This window comes from Balaenoptera physalus (genome assembly GCF_965194825.1).
Source record: "Balaenoptera physalus genome assembly, chromosome: 19".
Taxonomy (NCBI): Eukaryota; Metazoa; Chordata; class Mammalia; order Artiodactyla; family Balaenopteridae; genus Balaenoptera; species Balaenoptera physalus.
In genome coordinates this window covers 49,554,125-49,574,359 of record NC_138900.1, presented here as the reverse complement: position 1 = coordinate 49,574,359, position 20,235 = coordinate 49,554,125, and the positions used below count along the sequence as shown (strand labels likewise).

The window sequence follows — 20,235 nt, the reverse complement described above, 5'->3', positions numbered from 1 at the left end:
CCCAGGCCCAGAGCCGGCTCCCTGAGGCTGTGCCCCTTTCCGGCAATCTCTGGCCACCCCCATTGGCCAGGCTGTCCCTCCCACTGACCCTGGGGCCCCTCCCACCCCCACTCCAGATAAGGCCAGCCCAGGACTGCTTCACTGGGCACTAGGCACGAGGGCTGGAATGGGGCCGCCCGGCTCCCCACGGCAGTGGGTCTTGCTGCTGCTGGGGCTGCTGCTCCCCCCCGCCGCCCCCTTCTGGCTCTTCAATGTGCTCTTCCCCCCGCACACCACGCCCAAGGCTGAGCTCAGTAACCACACACGGCCCGTCATCCTCGGTAAGCCCCCACCAGGCCCCTGATACACCAGGGCAGACCTTGGGGAACCTGGGCCCCAGCCCCTGGTAGCAGAGCCTGCCAAGGCCCTTCTGCCCTTGCATTAGCCCTGATCCCTGCCTCAGCGTCTGGAGGGGCCAAAGGCTTGTCCTGCAGAGAAATCAACCCCTTCTCGCACCACACTGTTCTTGTGTCTTGGAGTTGTCTCCCCGAGGTGGGTGGAGTAGAGGGTGGGTGTGCCTGAGGGCTTGGCTGGGGCATTACAAGCTGTGGTCAGCTGTAGTCACCGGACCCTGGTCCAAGCCCCACCACTCCTTCCTCAGCCCTCAACCCGGCAAGGACAAGGTGCCCAGCCCAGGAGAGCAGGAGAGGCTCATCAGGTCCTGCCCCTGCTCCTAGGCCCGGCCCCACTCCCTCGTACTATTTGTTCTCCCCTTGGACTTTGGCAGTGATGGAGAGCCACGCTAGATGTTTGCTTGGTGGGGGCAGGGGTCAGTGGCCTTGGCCCCTGTACCCTCCCTGACTGAGGGGAGCCTGGGCTTTGGGGGGACGGGGCGGGGGATGTGATCAGAAAGAGAGTATCTTGTCCTTCGTCCCTGGGGGTGGAGGGTGTGGGAGATGAAGGGGCGGGGCTGGTCACTGCAGTGTCGGGGAGGTGAGACCGGGGTGGGGTCCACTGCAGGGAAATGGGAGGGATCCAGAGTGAAGGCTGGTGCCCGCAGTGCCTGGCTGCCTGGGGAATCAGCTGGAAGCCAAGCTGGATAAACCAAATGTGGTGAACTGGATGTGCTACCGCAAGACAGATGACTTTTTCACCATCTGGCTGGATCTCAATATGTTCCTACCCGTTGGGGTAGACTGCTGGATCGATAACACCAGGTTCGTGCCATCCCCTCTGGCCTAGCCCCCCACCCTGCTCCTTGGTTGCCGCTTCGCTGACTGTCCCACTGCCCCCAGGGTTGTCTACAACCGCAGCTCTGGGCGAGTATCCAATGCTCCCGGTGTACAGATCCGTGTTCCCGGCTTTGGCAAGACCTACTCTGTTGAGTATCTGGACAACAGCAAGTTGGCAGGTGTGTGTGTTGCAGGAAAGTGTGGGGCTCTAGACTTGGTGGGCTTGCAGGAGCCACGGCCAGAACCCCCAGTGCCGCTGCCTCGCCCACAGGTTACATGCACACACTGGTTCAGAACTTGGTCAACAATGGGTATGTGCGGGATGAGACGGTGCGGGCCGCCCCCTACGACTGGCGGCTGGAGCCCAGTGAGTATCTCTGTGCATAGGGGGCTTGAGGCAGGGCAGGTGGCCCCTAATCCCAGCTGTGCTGACCCATCCACCCCCCTGCAGGCCAGCAGGAGGAGTACTACCTGAAGCTTGCTGGGCTAGTGGAGGAAATGCATGCTACCTACAGAAGGCCTGTCTTCCTCATTGGGCACAGCCTCGGCTGCCTGCACTTGCTCTATTTCTTACTGCGCCAGCCCCAGGCCTGGAAGGACCGCTTCATCGATGGTTTCATCTCTCTTGGGGCTCCCTGGGGTGGCTCCATCAAGCCCATGATAATCTTGGCCTCAGGTGAGAGGGCCTCTGATCACTTGTGTCCCATGGGGAGGGGTGGGGGGGTGGAATGAAGCTGACTGTGGGCCTTCCCTCACTCCTGTTTCTTCTCGCAATGCCAGGCTAGGGGTGTTGTCTACCACCTCTGGGGCACAGCCCCTTTCATTGGCCCTCTGAGAGCAGTGAGCCTGGCCTGGACCATTAGAGTGTCTCCTGACAGTGTCTCAGCGATGACAAAGGGGAAGTAAACAAAGAGGAAGTTAACCCCAGCAATCTGACTCATTGCTGAGGTCTGTTCCTTGTGGCCTCAGGTCCTACCCACTCAGCTTTCGGCTGCCTTCTGCTCCCAGGAGCCCCTTTGCCCAGGGATCTGCCCTAAGCCAGGGTCAGACCCCGGGAGCCCCTCCTGCCCTTCCCCAAGGAGTGGCATAGCTACCACCTGCGGAGCACCCACTGTATTCTGAGCACAGCCAGACATGGCCTTACCCCTAGGAGCTTAAGTGAAGGAAACACTCCCCAGACTATATCAATGAGTGTCAAACAGAGATTGGTCTCATTTCATTCTTCCCAGAACACAGCTCTGAGCCCTGTGCAGCACAGGCCACAGGGGCCAACAGACACCTGCCTGAGAGAGAACTGCCAGCACCATCCCCCACTGTTCACACACGCAGGAAACCCCTCCCTGCCCTCCTGTTGAAGCTCTACAGCTCTGCCTCACAGAGGTGCCACTAGGGCTTCTCACTTAACAAGTACACACGGAGCTCCTCCTGAATGCCAGGCCGGTTCTAGTCCATGACTTGGAGTCGATGTTTGGCGTGGGCAAGACAAGGTTGAGCATCCAGCTGAGCTTGGGCTGGGGGGCAAGTTGTGGGCCGGGGGTAGCCAGGACTGGCTCCCTGCCCCACCTTGCTCTGTGTCCACAGGTGACAACCAGGGCATCCCAATCATGTCCAGCATCAAGCTGAAAGAGGAGCAGCGCATGACAACAGCGTCCCCCTGGATGTTTCCTTCCAGCCAGGCATGGCCCGAGGACCACGTGTTCATTTCCACCCCCACCTTCAACTACACAAGCCGTGACTTGCAGCGCTTCTTTACAGACCTGCACTTTGAGGAAGGCTGGTACATGTGGTTACAGTCACGTGACCTGCTGGCAGGGCTCCCAGCACCTGGAGTAGAAGTATACTGTCTGTATGGCGTGGGCCTGCCCACACCCAGCACCTACATCTTTGACCATGGCTTCCCCTACACGGACCCTGTGGGTGTGCTCTATGAGGACGGGGATGACACCGTGGCCACGCGCAGCACCGAGCTCTGTGCCCACTGGCAGGGCCGTCAACAGCAGCCTGTGCACCTGCTGCCTCTGCCTGGGATACAGCACCTCAATATGGTCTTCAGCAACCAGACACTGGAGCATATCAATGCCATCCTGCTGGGTACCTACCGAAATAGCACCGCCGTACCCCCAACTGCCAGCCCAAGGCCCATGCCCCCTGAATAAAGACCTTCCTTTGCTGCTATAAGCCCTGACGTGTGTTATGGGTTCAGGGAAAGGCGCTAGGGTCCTCACACCAGGATTCATTCATCTGCAGGCCTGGTGCTTTGTGGAGCATAGGGCAAGAAGAGCTTTGTTAGAGCCTGGGATTGAATTGGGCACCTTGCGATGTACAGCTTCCCACTCTCCTGGTTGAGCTATTTAAGCAGCCTCTCCATGCCTGCCTCTGCTTTGGGCTTGGGGACTGGAGGGAGCTGCACACACAGCTGTAGAATGGGGGTACGTGGAGCCTAGGGTGCAGGATGGGGACGATCTGAGCTGCCCCTCCTAGCTCCCAAAAGGGCAGGTGAGACCCCGCCTCTAGACAGAGACTTCTGAGTGCTAGGTGGGTGACAGAAGCACAAGAGTTTAGCATCTAGGAGAGTGACAGGCACTAAATAGGTCATTTCACTACTGAAGATTTAATTAATGGAGCTAAGTGATCTGAGAGAAAAGTTTAGGGAGGAACAAGGTGGTGATTCTTGTGGGTCAGGGAAGGCTTCCCAGAGGAGGTGGTGCCTGTGCTGAGATGAGATGGAATGAGAAGGGTAACTGTAAAGACTGGTTTCAACCTAAGAACAGCATGCAGCTGATACAGGGTTTAACCAGGGGAAGAGTGTGACCAGATCTCCAATCTAGAAAAGAGCCCCCTCTCTGCAGGGCAGAGTGTAGCCTGGGGTGGAGGGTGAGGGGCAGGAAGTGTGGGGAAACCAGGGAGGCCAGTGCAGTGTCCAGGGGAGAGAGGATGCTAGCTAAAACAAGCAGTAATTAGGAGAAAGAAGTGGATAAAGGGTCATTTGGGATGTGAAATAAGGCTTAGCCATGGGTAGAGCCCAGCATGCCTACGAGCCACCAGATGGACAGCTACAGTGCCCCTCTTGAGAGAGGGAAGACAGCATCCGAGACATGGAAGACAGAAGGATCATCATCACCTTGGCCGAGGACTGAGCCTCGGTGTTTGAGGTTTTAGGAAGAAGGCAAAGGCAGCAAAAGAGAGGCAGGAGTTGGGAGAAGGACAAATGGCAGACATGACTGATGCTGTTGGAAGGCCACCAACAATGAGAACAGAGACCTGGTCAATGTGACAGCCTCAGGGCTTTGGGACCTGAGGTTAGAGTTGGGGTCAGGGTAGGCAGAGCTCGGGGCTCAGGCTGGACAGTGGCCAGAGAGGAGGGATTTGTCCCTCTGTTCAGACAGAGGGCCCAGGAGCAGCATGGAGAGCCAGGCAAGGGGCATCTCCCCCTTCCCAAGCTGCCTAGGACCAGAGCTGAAGGTGAAAGTGAAAGAGAATATGCAGAAAAAAGGGGCCGGCATGCTCTGAGGGAAGGTGAAAGCAAAAGGAGGAAGCTCAGTAGTGCAGCCAGAGAGAGGTCAAGGCTTCGGCCTTCCTCCCTCAGTGTTGATCCCACTCCTCTGACCCCCTGCCCACCTGGAGATGCAGAAGACAGCGCTAGAACCCCAAAAGGGCTTCTCCTTCGAAAACTGCGAGAGGTGAGTGGGGGAATGGTTGGTTCCCCAGCTGCCTACGCCCTCAGTGGGGGCTTCCGGGAGTGGGAGCCCCAAGGTCTTTAAAATGCCTGGGGGCGAGGGTGGGGGAAGGTACGTGTGTGGAACGACTTGGGTTCCCAGGCTTACCCGAAAGGTGAGGGAAACCGGGACGGAGTTAGGGGATGTTTCAGTTCAGTTACCAGAAGAACTGAAACCTGGGTTTCTCCCCTCCGTTTCCAGAAACGCAGCCTTGGAACGCTCCCTCCCGGGGCTCCGTGTCCCTCATGCACGCAAGACCGGAACCACCATCGCAGGCCTTGTGTTCCGAGTGAGTAGAGAGTTGGGATTGTAACACTCAGAGGAGCGGCCGGGAATGGGAGGTGGGTACTGAGCCAATGGCTCCTCCCCCCCCTCCAGGACGGGGTCATCCTGGGCGCGGATACGCGGGCCACTAACGATTCGATCGTGGCGTACCAGAGCTGCGAAAAGATCCACTTCATCGCCCCTAAAATCTAGTGAGCATTCCCCCGCCCAGTTCCCCCCTCAAGAACCGCCCCCTCGTTCCCATCCCGGGTCCCAGCACATCCTAGTCCCGCCCACACGAACCCTCCCTTCGCCTTCAGCTGCTGTGGGGCTGGAGTAGCCGCGGACGCAGAGATGACCACGCGGATGGCGGCGTCCAACATGGAGCTACACGCGCTGTCCACAGGCCGCGAGCCCCGCGTGGCCACCGTCACCCGCGCGTTGCGCCAGACGCTCTTCCGGTGCTGGGGCGGGGCTAAAATGATCCTGGGGAGGGGCAGTTGCGGGGAGGGCGGGGCTGAGAGGAGGCTTGACAGGAGAAAGGGCGGGGCTGTGAGGTCCGAGAGACCGGAAGAGGCTGGCCTAAGAGGAGCTAAGAGAGTGGCAGGAAGGAACGCTGTCGGTCACGGGGCGCCAGACCACGGGAAGGGGCGGGGCTCGGGTGCAGGGGCGGTATCGCGGAGGGCCGGGACCTGGAGTCCTGTGCGTTCGACTGACCGCACCCACTCGGCGAAAAGGTACCGGGGCTACGTGGGCGCCTCGCTGATTGTGGGCGGTGTAGACCTCACCGGACCGCAGCTCTACAGCGTGCACCCCCACGGCTCCTACAGCCGTCTGCCCTTCACGGCCCTGGGTGAGCGCTTCCGCCCCCTTCCCGCGAACCCTGCCCGTGCGACCTCAACGTTTATCCCGCGACTGGGAGGGCGCGGCTGACCTCAGTTGCCCTTCCTGCCTGCAGGCTCCGGCCAGGATGCGGCCCTGGCAGTGCTGGAGGACCGGTTCCAGCCGAACATGACGGTGAGCGACATCTCCCCCGCCCCGCCCCCCACTACGCGTGCATTGGTGGGAAGTGCACCCGGGAGCTGGGGAAACGCAGAGGTACTCTGGCCTACTCTAGAGGTCGGGAAAGGCTTCTCGGAGGTGACGACTGAGTGGAGACTGAGGGGCCAGTGGAGTGAGGGTGAAGTGCTATTCCAACAGTGCCAAAGCTTGGACTGACCCAGAAGTCAAAACTCAGAGAGGGCCATTTGGTGTTGAGGGAGAAGGGAAGAGCAGCTGGGGTCTGGAGTCTGGATTTTGTTTAGGGTGGATGGAAGCAGAAGGCATATGTCACTTTATAGGTGCTTAAGGCCCAGAAAGAAAAAGGCAGTGAGCCAGGGATTGGGGGTGGGTGAACAGGCCACTGGAAGCAGAGCCACAAGTGTGACTCAGAGAAGTTTGTGAAGATGGGGGCAGTGGGAACATTGGGGTCTCTGGAGAGAGGGATACTGAAACCAGGGTAGAGGAGCCTGGGGTGGAGATGGGGGTGTAGGGAAGAGAGAGGAGTTTGGGTGTGAGCAAATGGTAAATAGTCCAGCCTTCAAGATTAACAGTCTCCAGGCTGTAGCCTGAGGGTGATACTAGAAAGGTCCATCAGGACTCACACACACACACACACACACACATCTTTACAGCTGGAGGCAGCGCAGGAGCTGCTGGTGGAAGCCATCACTGCAGGGATCCTGGGTGACCTGGGCTCTGGGGGCAGTGTGGATGCATGTGTGATCACTGGGACCAGCGCCAAGCTGCTGCGAACACTGAGCTCTCCCACAGAACCTATAGAGAGGTAGGAGCATGTGAGATGGGGGAATCACAGGGGAGGATGGGGTGGTAGCAAGGGAGATAGGGGGCTGCAGAGAGAGGACGGGCCACTTGATGGGCCAATTTGAGAGGTCATCCTTTCTCCTTCCCAGGTCCAGACAGTACCACTTTGCCCCTGGGACCACAGCTGTCCTGTCGGAGACAGTGATGCCACTGACCCTGGAGCTGCTGGAGGAAACTGTGCAGGCCATGGATGTCGAGTGAAGTAGGCTGAGGCTTAGAGCTTGGAACAAGGAGGAATAAACCCAGAAAACACAAACACCTAGACAGATGGCTGTGTCCTTCTTGGGTGGAGGGGGACAAGCAGCCAGCAGGGCTCTGTGGCTAAGGTATCCGTGCAGGGGCCACTCCCTCCCATGGCTTCAGTGCCTAGCCTAAGGGGTGCACTTCACCCATCACCTTAGGCATCTACCCCTCCAGAACCCCAGCCCTGGCAAGTATCACAGGCTCAAAGTGGAAAGCCCCCCTCCTGACTCTCCACACTGCAGAGGCTCCCCCTACCACTCCCATGCCTTGCTCTTGCCCTCTAGTCCACTGAGGGCTATTGTACAACCCGAAAGGCCTTATGTACTGCCCCTACATAGAGCCTTTACCTGGCTCATCAGTGGCCAAGGACACAGCCCACAGCTCTCAGTCAGACCCCCCCATCCCCACTGATGGCTAAAATGCTGGTATAGGAGCTGCTCCCTGATTCCAAGGGCAAGTTCTCACAAGCGCACACCTCACCCCTACAACGCCTTTATCTGTGAAACCCTTCTGATGACCAGGCATACCTGAGGTGCTAACATGATGCTGAGCTTCTGTTTGCACGTGTTGGGCTGTGACTAAGGGGATTGACTCCAAGTTTTCTGGGTGCCAGGGGTCACAGGGCTCATGTGGGGAGAGATGACATGACACATTTATCCAGCAGACTTTTGCTGAGCACCCACTGAGTGTCAGCCCAGGTGCAGGGTGCTAGTGGGAGCATCCTGCCTTGGGAGAGAATGGCTGAGCTCCCCTGGAGCTTTGGAACTGTTAGAATCTGCCCAACCCCTGGGGAGGGTCTACTCCAGGCTGGACATCCCTGGGTCCCTGATTATGCTTTTTCCCTCAGTATTTTATTATGAAAATTTTAAAACATAAAATCTGGAAAAAAGTTGAACACCTATATACCTACTGCAGACTTTACAATTAGTATTTTGTTATATTTGCTTTACCACGAATCTATCTATCCTTCCCTCTAGTCAGCAATTAACTCATCTTATTTTTTTGACTGATGTGTTCTTGAATCAGCCAAAGCCCTCACACCCCTAGAAGGAGGCAAGCCAGCTTACCTGTTTCAGCTTTGCACATAGGGGTGTCTTCTCTCCCTCGGTTCAGGCTCAGCTTGCGGCTCTACAGTGAATGGACTGTAGATACCAGGGGCTTATCCGTGGGAGCCCCAAGGCCTGGAGGCTGAGATTTGATGGCTGTCATCCTTCCACCCCTGATCTCCATCCAGGATCGGCCAGTCACCAAGGGCTCATACCTTGCCCTCCTGTGCACAAGGCCCCTCCTAGGTGTATCATCTCACCACGAACAGTGTGGGCTTTGGAGCCAGACAGAAGAAGGTTTGGGTCCAAACACACCATGTGGCCGGAGAGTCAGCATCTCCCTGAGCAAACCGTGACACCCATTCCAAGTTGATGAGGAATCACTGAGGTGATATGTTAGGATTTGCAACCCGCCAGCACCCCCGTCCTGGCCCTGGCCCTTCCACAGCAGAGCTGGTGCAGGTGGACATTCCCTCTACCAGTAAGGAACACCCCTGGGTGCTGAGCAGGCTTCTCTGAGTCTGGTGCTCCTGATAGCCCTGGGAGACTTCCCTGATCCCAGCCGCCAGGTGGTTACCATAAATCTAACCACGAGTCCTTGGTACCTGGTGCTCAACATTTGGGATGTGAGGTGGTTCAGGGATCCAGTCAGGGGCCAGGCTTTGGGGGGTGGAGGAGGTGAGAGCCTCACACCTGGGCACTGTCTGATAAGTCAAGGCCTGGGTGGAGGACCTTGACCTAAAGAGACCCTCCTCCTGACTAGAGCATGGCAGGAAGCTGAACCTCCACAGCTGCCTGGCCTCAGTCCTGGGACTTTGGCTCAAGGATGAAGAGAACCATAAAGCCAGGCCCAGTTCTCAACCTCATGCCTGCCACAATGTTGCCGCTCAGCCTGCTCCTTACCCTGGTCCTCCTTGGCTCCTCCTGGGGTGAGTGGGCCTGGCCCAGCCCTGACTGAACAGGCTTAGGGTAACCCAGCTCCCAGCACCAGCCCAGGCTTCCTGCTCAGGGCCTCAGGGAAGGGGCCAGGCTGGCTAGAAGGGAAGCAGGTGGACAGAGTGGGCAAAGGAAAAAGGATGTGGCAAGGCTGGGAGGACGCAAGAGGGGGTCAGGGGCCAGTCTCACAAATGGGACAGGAGCTTGGGCTGGGCCCAAGAGCCGGGGAGGGTTTAGGAAGCTGAGAAGCAAAGGTTGAACGTGTAGTTTAGGAAGAGCCTTCTGGCTGCATGTGGGGTATGGACCGTTGAGGTCTGGAGGGAGTGAAGAGGCTAGGAAGGAGACAGGAATATTCCTGGGGACAGGGAGAAAAATGGCCTGGGATCGGGGGTGGGGTGGAGTTGGGGAATGGTGGGGAGTAGGTTGGAGAGAGATGGGGGAGAATCGACAGAACTTGGGGGCTGGTTGGATGGGGGCAACTGAGATAGCTATAGAGGCCCAGAGGTGCTCAGGGTGAGAAGGGGTAGTGATGAGCCCTCTTGATTTGGACCCCTCTGGGGGGCACAGCCTGGGGGCACCCAGGAGGAGGAGAGGAGAGGTCTGCTGGGATGTGGGAGGCAGGTCCTCACCAGCCCAATGGTCAGGTTGCAGCGTTCCTGCCATCAGACCGGTGCTGAGCTTCAGCCAGAGGATTGTCAATGGGGAGAACGCAGTGCTGGGCTCGTGGCCCTGGCAGGTGTCCTTGCAGGTACATGCACCCTGGGGGTGGTGCAGGGTTTCAGGTGTTTCATGCCTGGGTGTAGCCTGGGCCCACCCCCACTTCTGAATCCTGACCCTAGGACAGCAACGGCTTCCACTTCTGCGGTGGTTCCCTCATCAGCCAGTCCTGGGTGGTCACTGCTGCCCACTGCAATGTTGTGTGAGTGCTTCCCTTCTACCTGGCACACCCCCAGCCCCCACCTCCCCACCTCCTTGCCCTGGAGGCCCCTCTTTTGTCACTCTGCCCTCCCTGTGGCTGCCCAACCCCACTCTCACTGCAGCCCTGGCTGCCACTTTGTCATCCTGGGCAAGTACGACCTATCATCCAGCACTGAGCCTTTGCAGGTTCTGTCCATCTCGCGGGTCAGTGCCTGGGCTGCAGATGGGGAAGGAAGAGTGGGCAGTGTAGGTGTGTGGGCTCTGGGGGTGAGGAATTCCAAGCATGCCCTGGCCTAGTCCCCTCAGCACCCATCACCCTGGGGGCCTGTGCCCACCCCCATCCTGCATGGCCCCTTCCTGGCTCCGCAGGCCATCACGCACCCTTTCTGGAACCCCACCACCATGAACAACGATCTGATGCTACTAAAGCTCGCCTCCCCAGCCCAGTACACAACACGCATCTCACCAGTTTGCCTGCCTTCCTCAAATGAGGTGCTGCTTGAAGGTCTCACATGTCACCACTGGCTGCGGCCGCCTCAGCGGTGTGGGTAGGAACTCGGGCCAAAGCTCTGGGTGGGAGGGCAGGGTGGGGACAAGTCATCTGGGACCTAACCACCCACTCCCGGCCCACAGGCAGTGTGACTCCCGCAAGCCTGCAGCAGGTGGTTCTGCCCCTGGTCACCGTGAGTCGGTGCCAGCAGTACTGGGGCTCACGCATCACCAACTCTATGATCTGTGCAGGGGCCTCGGGGCCTCCTCGTGCCAGGTGGGCACTGGCCCCCTGTCCTGTCCTCTGCACTGTCCTGTGGCACTCCCACCCCCCACACTGACTTCTCCCCTCTCCTTCTGTCAGGGTGACTCTGGAGGCCCGCTTGTCTGCCAGAAGGGGGACACGTGGGTGCTCCCTGGTATTGTCTCCTGGGGCACCAATGACTGCAACGTGCGCGCGCCTGCCACATACACTCGGGTTAGCAAGTTCAGTACCTGGATCAATCATAGCCTACAACGGAGCCCACCACAGGCCCTCTTCCCATCTCAGTCCAATAAAGACCCCAGGCTCTGTCCTCTTGTGTATGTCTGTCTGTCTTCCTGGTTCAGGGAAAAGGAGAGGCTCTTGGGGGCCCCACTCCCCAAGCGGACTTTGTCTTCTGGCACGGCAGGTGTTGAGGAGTCAGGATCCTCCTAGACTAGCCGTGACCAGGCTGGGCTCTCCCCACCTCCCCACCACCTCCTGGGCAACCTCTTGTCCACAGCAAGAGACTGGGCTGTCAGAATGAATGGGCAGCTTTCCCTGGGGAAGGCAGCCTGTTTATTGAGTACGAAGGATACATTTACAAACTGAGTACACAAAATAAATAACTGCACATTCTCCATCCACAGTCCATGGCATAAAGGCCCAAGTCTCCAAACTCCCTCCGTCCTACCTTCAGGACCAGGCCCATCCTGGCCAAAAGAGGAAATAAATCCCCAGAGGCACTTGGGGAAGTAGGGAGAATTCTGAGGCCATGGGGCTTGGGCTTTCCACTGCCTTGTGCTAGGGGAACTGGAAACAGAAGGAGGGGGTGTACAAGGCACGGATGACTTGGCCCAGAGTGGTCTCTTTTGGCTTGGTTTCCCACTGGAGGTGGCACATGCAAAAAGAGGAGGGCCTAGCCCAAGGGAACCCACTGGGAGGAACTGAGAGCCAAACCCTCCCTGCTGGCAGGGGACCTGCAGTCCAGCTAAGGCTAAAGCTGGGCCCTGGCTCCTTCCCACCCACTGAAAGCAGCTGTGGAGGGACAAGGCTTGGGTTCCAGCCCCGTCTGTGGTGGTGGGGAGGCACCATGACTGACAGCGGGATGGTCTGGCTCAGACCTCTGGGAAAGCAGCCACCCAATTCCACCCGCCTCTCGCAGGGGCTCCCTCCAGAGAGAGATTCAGCGGGGCCCAGAATGGAAGGGTAATGCTGTGAAAAGAAGCAGGGACAGGCTGGACTGAGCAAGGCCACCGTGAGAAGGTCAGTGCCCCAGGCACTCAGGGTTCAGAGGCAGGTCACACAGTATGGCTAAGTTCCAGGGAGCTGCGCAGAAGCTCAGCAGAAGGGGATAGAGTTGAGCACCCCGGGGACCCTCCCTCAATGCAGCAGCTCCTTCCTTTCCACTTCCTCTTGGAGGATAAAGGGAGAGCATGGTGCTCATTCCTAGGCCGCCCATACTCATGCCAGACGCTAGATGGCTCCTTCATGCAGCTGCAGAGGAGGGAACAGCAGCACCTGAAGGGAGAGGCAACACCACGGGTGGAACCAAGGCTGACACTGGAATCCTGATGGGGCTCTCCCTCGGAAGCCCCTGCCCTTTGCTTTGGCCCAGGTGCCCCCATCCCCCAGGTAGCAGCAGTGGGGCTCCTTTTAACCCCGCACAGTTGGGAAGGAGGCACCTGGGAAATAGAATGGGCATCCAAGGGGGAGAGGGAGGTGATAGTAGGCTCTGTAAAGAAGGCACTGAGTGCAGTAGGCTGGTGGGCAGGAACTCTCATAGTCAGAGAGAGGCTGAAGCCTGGAGCAAGCCTGCTACCAATGTGGCCACACAGTCCAGAGGGCCAAGGACCATTCCATGGTCCTACCACCAGAGATCCTGGCAAGTCCTGGGGCCGGGAGGGGTCCCTGGGGGCACCATGAAGGAAGACAGATCTTGGCTGGGAGGTGGGAGGCTGTTTAGACTTAGCCAGGGGCTGAGAGTCCAGCCAAGGCACAAGCTGTGGGCCTACCTGGGCCTTGCACTGGAGCATAGTCATGAGGATCAGGGCGCCATGGAATGTGGGGCGGGGGGAGGGCAGACAGGAAGGCTTGGTAGAGGAAAGGGGGGATTCCAGAACTAACTGTCCCGAAGAGTCCTGGGACCACAGGACGCCCTCTACCTGGCACTGCATGCTCATTTGGTCTAGGGAAGAGCCAAGAGGTGAGGAGACTGAAGGCCAGGTCCTGCCCTTCCCCCAATATGTACCAGAGCAGTTGTCCAGCAAAAGGAGCATTAGTGCCAGACCAGGCTCCCCGTTCAGGGGGCTCGTACGCCCCAGGGCTCCCTCCACTCTGTCGCACCAGACTCAGGCCCAGGGTGAAGATGGGGACTGCTGAAGGCACAGAGAAGGGGCTGGGGCCATTCACCTACCACTGACCATAGAGACCTATCTCTAGAGAGGGCGGTGGGCCCAGATGGCACAGCGATGTGTGGCCAGGCTGGGGCCATGCCATGTCTGCACCCCAGCCTGGCAGCTCAGCCATTGTACTGCTGCTGGTAGCGCAGGTTGAGCTCCCGCAGCTCTCGCTCCCGCACTCGGCGAGACTTGTTGGATCGTGTAGAGCGGCTGGAACGCGTGGACTGGGCAGATTTGGTGCTCTGGCAGCGCGAGGAGGCGCGTTTGAGGAGGTTCTGGGAGATGGAGCGGTGCAGATTCTTCATAGACGAAGAGGCTGCCATGCTCACCACCCACGGATGCCTCAGGGCCTGCAGTGCCGTCATACGGGAGCCAGGGTCCACCGTCAGCAGGCGGTCAATGAAGTCCTTGGCCAGGTTGGACACGCTGGGCCAGGGCTAGAAGCCAAGGACAAGCATTAGAGCGAGCACACTCAACATTGCCCTGGACATCCCAATGACGTCACCTACACAGCACTCAGACCTGTCCAGTAGCCCTGCACTCTCCCCCTAGAGAGAGGAACTGCCCGGCTCCTCCCACGCAGAGCATTCCGGGCCTCCCCTTCCCACCCAGTGCTGACCCAGGCCACTGAGCAGAGGCTGCTCTCTGAGTGACAAGGAATGTGCTAGGAGGTGAAGGATCCACCCCGAGTTTGCCGAGGAGCAAACTTCAAAGGTGCCCTGGACTCAAAGCCTGGTTCAAGGAGGTGGTCCCCGTCAAGACCACCCAACCTACCCCAGGACCACCATAACTCAGGGCGATTTAATGAGAACGACCCAAACCTTCCACCATATCTTGAGCCGGACTTAAGCTCCCATCACTGGATGCCCATACCGGGCCACTTCCTAGTCCTTAAAAACAGGGTCCGCCCTCCCTTCCACCTGAAAAAGTGGCCAAAATAATCACTGCATCCTCTGCATCAGCCTCAGCCTCAGCCTCTCAGCCATGAGGAGAAAAGGAAACAATTCAAGGCAACTAGATTTCTCCATCTGCTGGGATAGCAGGGGGATCCCGGGAGCCCAGCAGGGATCAGGACCCTTCTCAGGGGTGCTTCTCATGTCTGCATGACCTCTCTAAGCCACACAGGGGCTCCTGGCAGTACCCTGTGCCAACCTCGTTTTAGTATATTCTTTCCTCAGCACAAAGCCTGCTCTGCTACACGCACCCACGGCTGCCTCATCTCAGCCACACACCGAACAGCCATCTGTCTCAGGGCCTCAGCCTGCACAAATTGTCTTCACCTGGCTGAATCCTCAGGTTCTCAGGTTAAAGGACACTTGCTCACACTCCCTCTCTTAGCCCCCAGTGCTAAGCAGCTATTCGAATAATTTCAAGTTTATTGTTCCCATTAGACCATGCTTAGCTGTTCACCAGTGCCTGGTGCCGGGCATACAGGAGGCACTCAGTAGATAGAGGCTCAGCCAGTAAACAACCCATGCGTGGCACCTGATGGGTGCCCTCTCCTGCAGCTGCTTCCAGGATGTGGGGCTCAGACGCCCGGGCCCTTGACTTACTCTGCCGAAGGAGGGCAGATGCAGCACTTCTCCGAGTCCCTGCATCTCATGGGAGCACTCTGGCACGGGCTCTGACACTCTCCAAAGGGTGGGTGGCTAGGACTTTTGCTGAACCTGCTCCAGGTGGTTCGGCTGGGATGCCAGGGGTACTATCACCCTCCTTCCTGTCTGGTGAGAGGTCTGACTGTTCTACCCCATGGTGCCCTTCACCTTGAGGAGCCCCTGAACACACTCTCCAAGGGGCTCAGGGAAGTCTGAGAGCCCACATTTTGGGTAGCTGCATGCCCACTCAGCAGACACACTAACACAGTATCGCTACCCCCAGTCAGGCTTCCTTGACCCCCAACTCTTCCCCCATGCCCTTCCCCACTGATTTCGATGTACCGGGAGGCAGTGGGTGGGGTGGGGTAGGAAACAAGGAAAAGACTCATCTGGAGTCCTGAAGAAGGGGTGGAGCTACTTGTAGTTGTTATCCTGACTTGCCCTTTGGAAGGCAAATCTCAACTTTTACTGAGCTGAACTGGAAGAAAGTCACAGAAAGCCCAGATTTCTAAATAGCCACCTAACAGGGTCCTCCTCACCAATGGGCCAGCTCCCAGTGATTCCTGGCAAGCGACTGGCCTCCAGGAGGAGGGCAGTTAGGGCCCATAAATCCCGTGCTGTCTGAGAGCAGTGAGGGAGAGCAGGGAGCAACAGCCCTCCCATGCAGGCAGCCTGGTCCACATTTCCCTGCAGGCCTGTGTAACTCAGGGCTCTGATACTGAGGCTGACACGCAGGGTGACTGGACTAGACAGTTGCCACAGTAGCTGTGGGCTCTCAGTTCAAGAAAGCCCCATGGCTTGCTGCTGCCACCTGAACACAAAGAGCCATTGTGAGGGGCCAGCCCATCTAGACCACAGACACACTGTGGCCCCTGTCACTCATTTGAGAAATGGAAAGACGCAGGCATAATGGGGCCACTGATGGACAAAGCAAACCTAGAGCTGGAACAGGTCATGGGAATACCTGTGCTTGTGCTGCACGGCGGCTTTTATGGTCTCCAAGAAAAGGAGAAATCACTGGGGAACACACTGCAGCTCAGCCTGGCCTGTTGGCGGGACAGCTCCAAGACAGAGCTGCCAGCCCAGGCCAGCCAAACAGGGCTGGGACATGGATTCTGCCCCTGGCCCTTGGTCCAATCAAGCCAGAAGAGAGGCAACTCCTCTGCAAATGACAGAATAAAAAGTGGCGAAGCTGGACTCACAAGTCAGGAACCTGAACACAGATGGATCGGAGGCATCCCCACTTCATATCCATACCCAGTCAAACCAAGGCCTCCTGCAGCTCCAAACCAGTCCAGTGCAGCCTCAGATGGGCCTCTCACGAGACACGCACTGTGGGCTTAAGCATCTCCACCTCCAGAGTGACACAGGCTCACACCAGCTGTCAACCCCTGCTGCTTGTTGCCATGATCGCCAAAGTGAGCCAGATTGATCTGCCCCTCCTCCTCCCCCAGGCGCTCGCCTCTCCAATTACCTTGTACAGGCAGCAGTGTGAGGAATGCTGATGGGCTCATTAGTCTGAGGGCCAGCCCACCCTCTCTGGCAGGCCCCAGCTCTCCCCCATCTTTGAAGAACTGTGAGCAGCTGGGCCAGGTGGGTCCCCTAAGGCAATGTGACTCGAGCTGTCCTGACATGAGAACCGGGCTGTGCAATGGCACCCAGCCTAACCCTCACACACTGAGGGACCTGCAGTGGGAAGTCAAACAGGACAAACACGGGAAGGTGGTCCTCAAGCCAACCCACTGACAGTGGGGCAGGGGCTTATGTTGACCTCCAGAATAGTGGCCCCTTGGAGGTCTCCAACAGGGCTCACAAAAGCGAAGCAAGGCCTTCCACACTCACCCATGGCCACGCTTCTGGCCAAGTCCAATTCAGCACCTCCTGAGAAAGCGATCGGGACCTCCCTGGTGGCACAGTGGTTAAGACTCCATGCTCCCAATGCAAGGGGCCCGGGTTCGATCCCTGGTCAGGAAACTAGATCCCACATGCATGCCGCAACTAAGTGTTCACATGCCACAACTAAGGAGCCCATGTGCCGCAACTAAGGAGCCAGCGAGCCACAACTAAGGAGCTGGTGAGACGCAACTAAAGAGCCCTCAAGCAGCAACCAAGGCGCCCTCGAGCTGCAACTAAGGAGCCCACCTGCTGCAACTAAGGAGCCCACGAGCCGCAAATAAGGAGCCCACCTGCCGCAACTAAGACCCAGCACAACCAAATTAAAAAAAAGAAAGCGATCAACACATGCAGACCAACCCACCTGCTTCCCCAACATGCTCGGGCCTCTGGAGCCACATGAGTATGTCTGGCAGCCTCTGACTGACTGGCCAGGTAACATTCTGTTCCTCATATGCAGCCAAGTAAGGAAAAGAAAAACGGGAACTCCCTGGCAGTCCAGTGGTTAGGATTCCACTCTTCCACTGCAGGGGGCACGGGTTTGATCCCTGGTCGGGGAACTAAGATCCCACATGCCGCACGGTGGAGCCAAAAGAAAGAGAAAGAAAAATGGGCATGAGGAAAAAGGAAAATGATAAACTGTCATGCTCTTCAGTTTCCACAGCTCTAACTGCCAGCTGTGGGTAAAGGACAGACCTTTTGCCTCAGTATACTTGGGGCCAGATCAGGGACACATGTAAGCCTCAGGTGGGTGGCAGAAGGGACAGGCCCCAGGTACCACTTGGCCAGTCTCCTAGAGGCTTCCACCCATTTCTCGGCTGGCAAAGAGCATGGGGCATGAAAGGGAACATCAAAATGTCAGTCGGCCTTGCCTCCAGACACTCAGGTCTCCCTGAGACCTGAGTGTGCAGAGGACAGCTGCAATACTCAGGGTGACAGCCCGCACCCTCCTGGCCACAAGTCAGTCTCTCATGAGCTGTGTGGGTGAGGGGTCCTGCCCCAAGAGGAGGACAAGAAGAGGCTGTAGGAGGAAGGGCATCACCTCCACCCTGTTTCTGACCATCGAGCTTGCCGCCCTTCTGCCTACGCTGTAACCCCCAGAGTCCTTGCAGCTCGGATACCTACTCCTGATGCTGTAACAGCAGAGAAACCAATAGGGTAGAAGAAGGATCTCCCCCATGAGCACTTCCTAACCAACTTCACCCTCCTCATCGCCCTGCTTCCGTGGGACCAGTCACTCCTGGTGACACTCAGCAGCTGAATCCAACTCTCCCTTCAGAGGGAGGCACCAGACCAGAAAGGGCTTGCCACTCCAGCTAAGAGGACACACTTCCTCCCATCCCAGTCTCATTCACTTGCTCTAGCTCTAATGTCACAAGGGCCTGGCAAGAAGAATGTTACTCAGGCTACTTCCATGGTCCTGCCTTGAGCCCCAGGGCTAAGGGAACAAGGGCTGGAACCAGCTCTCGAGGCCTAGGCTGTAGAGGGAGGAAGAAGCTGCTTCCTTCCAGCAGCAAACCCAGCTCACGGGGCTTACCCTAGACACCCTCTGGTAAGCAGGTCTGACGGCTCTCAAGTAAGGGGAGAAAAAGGCCTAGCGTCTCTTTGGGATGGCATCTGAGTGACAGATTGAAGTGCTGGGCTGGAAGCCCAGTGACCTGCGTTCTAGGTCTACCGTCTCGGCTGACCATAGAGAAATCACAGCCTCCTCACTTTTAATATGAAGGAGCTGAATGCAATGAATTCTAAGTCTCTTCCAGTTTATAAAGTCCTGGGTTGTAAGAAGATGGCTCCCCATCTTTTTTCCCCACTTGGCTGCACGTGAGGAAGAGAAGTAGAGCATCTAACGTTTAAGCTGACTTGATGTCTTGACCTTTATGGGTTCTCTTCCAGCCCATGATGACACTGGGGAAGGTTCCGTGGCAGAGAAGGAAGCCCAGGCAAAGAGATGCTAGGGGAAGAACGGGGAGAAAGAAGCCTGGGCTTTGCTCCCATGACTCAGTTCTTCCCTCAGCTTTGTCTTAACATGTGTTTTCAGATCCAGCATTCCCACGTTCAAAGCCCTCCTTCCTGTACTGACATGGGCCTGAATGAGAGCAGAGAGAAGGGCACAGAGGAAATTCTGGGAAATGGAGCTTCAGGTTTACTCAGGAGAGCAGAACTATTAGTATGATAAGAACAGCACACTCTGATGTTAACCATGAGGAAAAGTGTTTTGAAAAAATCAGCACAATTAGACACTGTGGGGCTGTAGAGCCAGCATCTCCTCCTCTGGTCAAGACACTCACCATCCTGGTGTCTGGACTTCCAGACCAGGCAGTATCCACCGTGCTGAGACCATGCTGTGGGTGGGGGGGCCTGAGCAGCAGAAAAGAGAAAGATGTTGAGGGAGAGAGGCTGACAGGAGAAAAAGGAAGAAGATAGTAGAGGTTTAAAAAGAGGCAGAGGAGCTTCCCTGGTGGCACAGTGGTTAAGAATTCGCCTGCCAACGCAGGGGACACGGGTTCGAGCCCTGGTCCGGGAAGATCCCACATGCTGCGGAGCAACTAAGCCTGTGCGCCACAACTACTGAGCCTGCGCTCTAGAGCCCGCAAGCCACAACTACTGAGCCCACGTGCCGCAACTACTGAGCCTGCAGGCTAGAGCCCGCGTGCCACAACTACTGAAGCCTGTGTGCCTCAAGCCCATGATCTGCAACGAGAAGCCGCCGAAATAAGAAGCCCGCGCACCGCAATGAAGAGTAGCCCCCGCTCAACACAACTAAAGAAAGACCGCACACAGCAACGAAGACCCAACGCAGCCAAATATAAATAAATAAATAAATAAATTTGTTTAAAAAAAAAGAGGCAGAGAATCTCGAAGATAAAAATAAAATGAGAAAAGGCGTGACAACTTAAAGGATGGTAAAGCTGCATTCTAAAACTTGAGATGGGGGGCTTCCCTGGTGGCGCAGTGGTTGAGAATCCGCCTGCCAATGCAGGGGACACGGGTTCGAGCCCTGGTCCGGGAAGATCCCACATGCTGCGGAGCAACTGGGCCCATGAGCCACAACTACTGAGCCTGCGCGCCTGGAGCCTGTGCTCCGCAACAGGAGAGGCCGTGATAGTGAGAGGCCCGCGCACCGTGATGAAGAGTGGCCCCCGCTCACCGCAACTGGAGAAAGCCCTCGCACAGAAACGAAGACCCAACACAGCCATAAATAAATTAATTAATTAATTAAAAAAAAAACAAAACTTGAGATGGGGACTTCCCTGGCAGTCCAGTGGTTAAGACTCTGTGTTTCCAATGCAGGGGGTGTGGGTTCGATCCCTGGTCGAGGAACTAAGATCCCACATGCTGTGCGGTGCGGCCAAGAAAATATTTTAAATTATTAAAGAAATGCAAATCAAAACTACAAGGAAGCATCACCTCACACCGG

At 57.2% G+C, this 20,235-nt stretch overlaps 4 protein-coding genes across 6 annotated transcripts in view; 3 read left to right on the top strand and 1 right to left on the bottom strand.

Annotated features, from left to right (window-relative positions):
* The first annotated feature begins 82 nt into the window (after window positions 1-82).
* On the top strand, window positions 83-3,389 carry LCAT (lecithin-cholesterol acyltransferase). The gene is made up of 6 exons (XM_082436108.1): window positions 83-320; window positions 1,040-1,196; window positions 1,275-1,390; window positions 1,483-1,578; window positions 1,663-1,887; window positions 2,793-3,389. Exons 1-6 carry the CDS (start codon window positions 167-169, stop codon window positions 3,365-3,367), a joined length of 1,323 nt encoding a protein of 440 aa, XP_082292234.1. The 5' UTR covers window positions 83-166; the 3' UTR covers window positions 3,368-3,389.
* A 147-nt stretch (window positions 3,390-3,536) lies between these two features.
* On the top strand, window positions 3,537-7,316 carry PSMB10 (proteasome 20S subunit beta 10). Of its 2 annotated transcripts, XM_082436131.1 has the most exons (8): window positions 3,537-4,891; window positions 5,129-5,216; window positions 5,306-5,403; window positions 5,512-5,652; window positions 5,929-6,044; window positions 6,150-6,208; window positions 6,865-7,016; window positions 7,144-7,316. In XM_082436131.1, exons 1-8 carry the CDS (start codon window positions 4,836-4,838, stop codon window positions 7,253-7,255), a joined length of 822 nt encoding a protein of 273 aa, XP_082292257.1. In that variant the 5' UTR covers window positions 3,537-4,835; the 3' UTR covers window positions 7,256-7,316. The 2 variants fall into 2 exon arrangements, with proteins under 2 accessions (XP_082292257.1, XP_082292258.1); XM_082436132.1 differs by lacking the exon at window positions 6,865-7,016.
* A 139-nt stretch (window positions 7,317-7,455) lies between these two features.
* On the top strand, window positions 7,456-11,450 carry CTRL (chymotrypsin like). Its single transcript, XM_082436140.1, is given in 9 exon segments — window positions 7,456-9,272; window positions 9,924-10,027; window positions 10,119-10,198; window positions 10,320-10,401; window positions 10,567-10,712; window positions 10,714-10,745; window positions 10,831-10,941; window positions 10,944-10,963; window positions 11,051-11,450. Coding segments are annotated over 9 exon segments (1,011 nt in total). The 5' UTR covers window positions 7,456-9,169; the 3' UTR covers window positions 11,384-11,450.
* A 13-nt stretch (window positions 11,451-11,463) lies between these two features.
* PSKH1 (protein serine kinase H1) overlaps window positions 11,464-20,235 on the bottom strand; it is a 28,937-nt gene continuing 20,165 nt past the window's right edge. The window contains exons 3-4 of one of the 2 annotated variants that reach the window (XM_082436118.1): window positions 17,182-17,377; window positions 13,584-13,766 (exon numbers count right to left, since the gene is read on the bottom strand). In XM_082436118.1, the coding sequence (XP_082292244.1) occupies window positions 13,726-13,766; window positions 17,182-17,377 (237 nt within the window). In that variant the 3' untranslated portion in view covers window positions 13,584-13,725. Of the gene's footprint in view, window positions 13,767-17,181; window positions 17,378-20,235 lie in introns of both variants that reach the window. The other variant, XM_082436117.1, reaches the window with a different exon arrangement.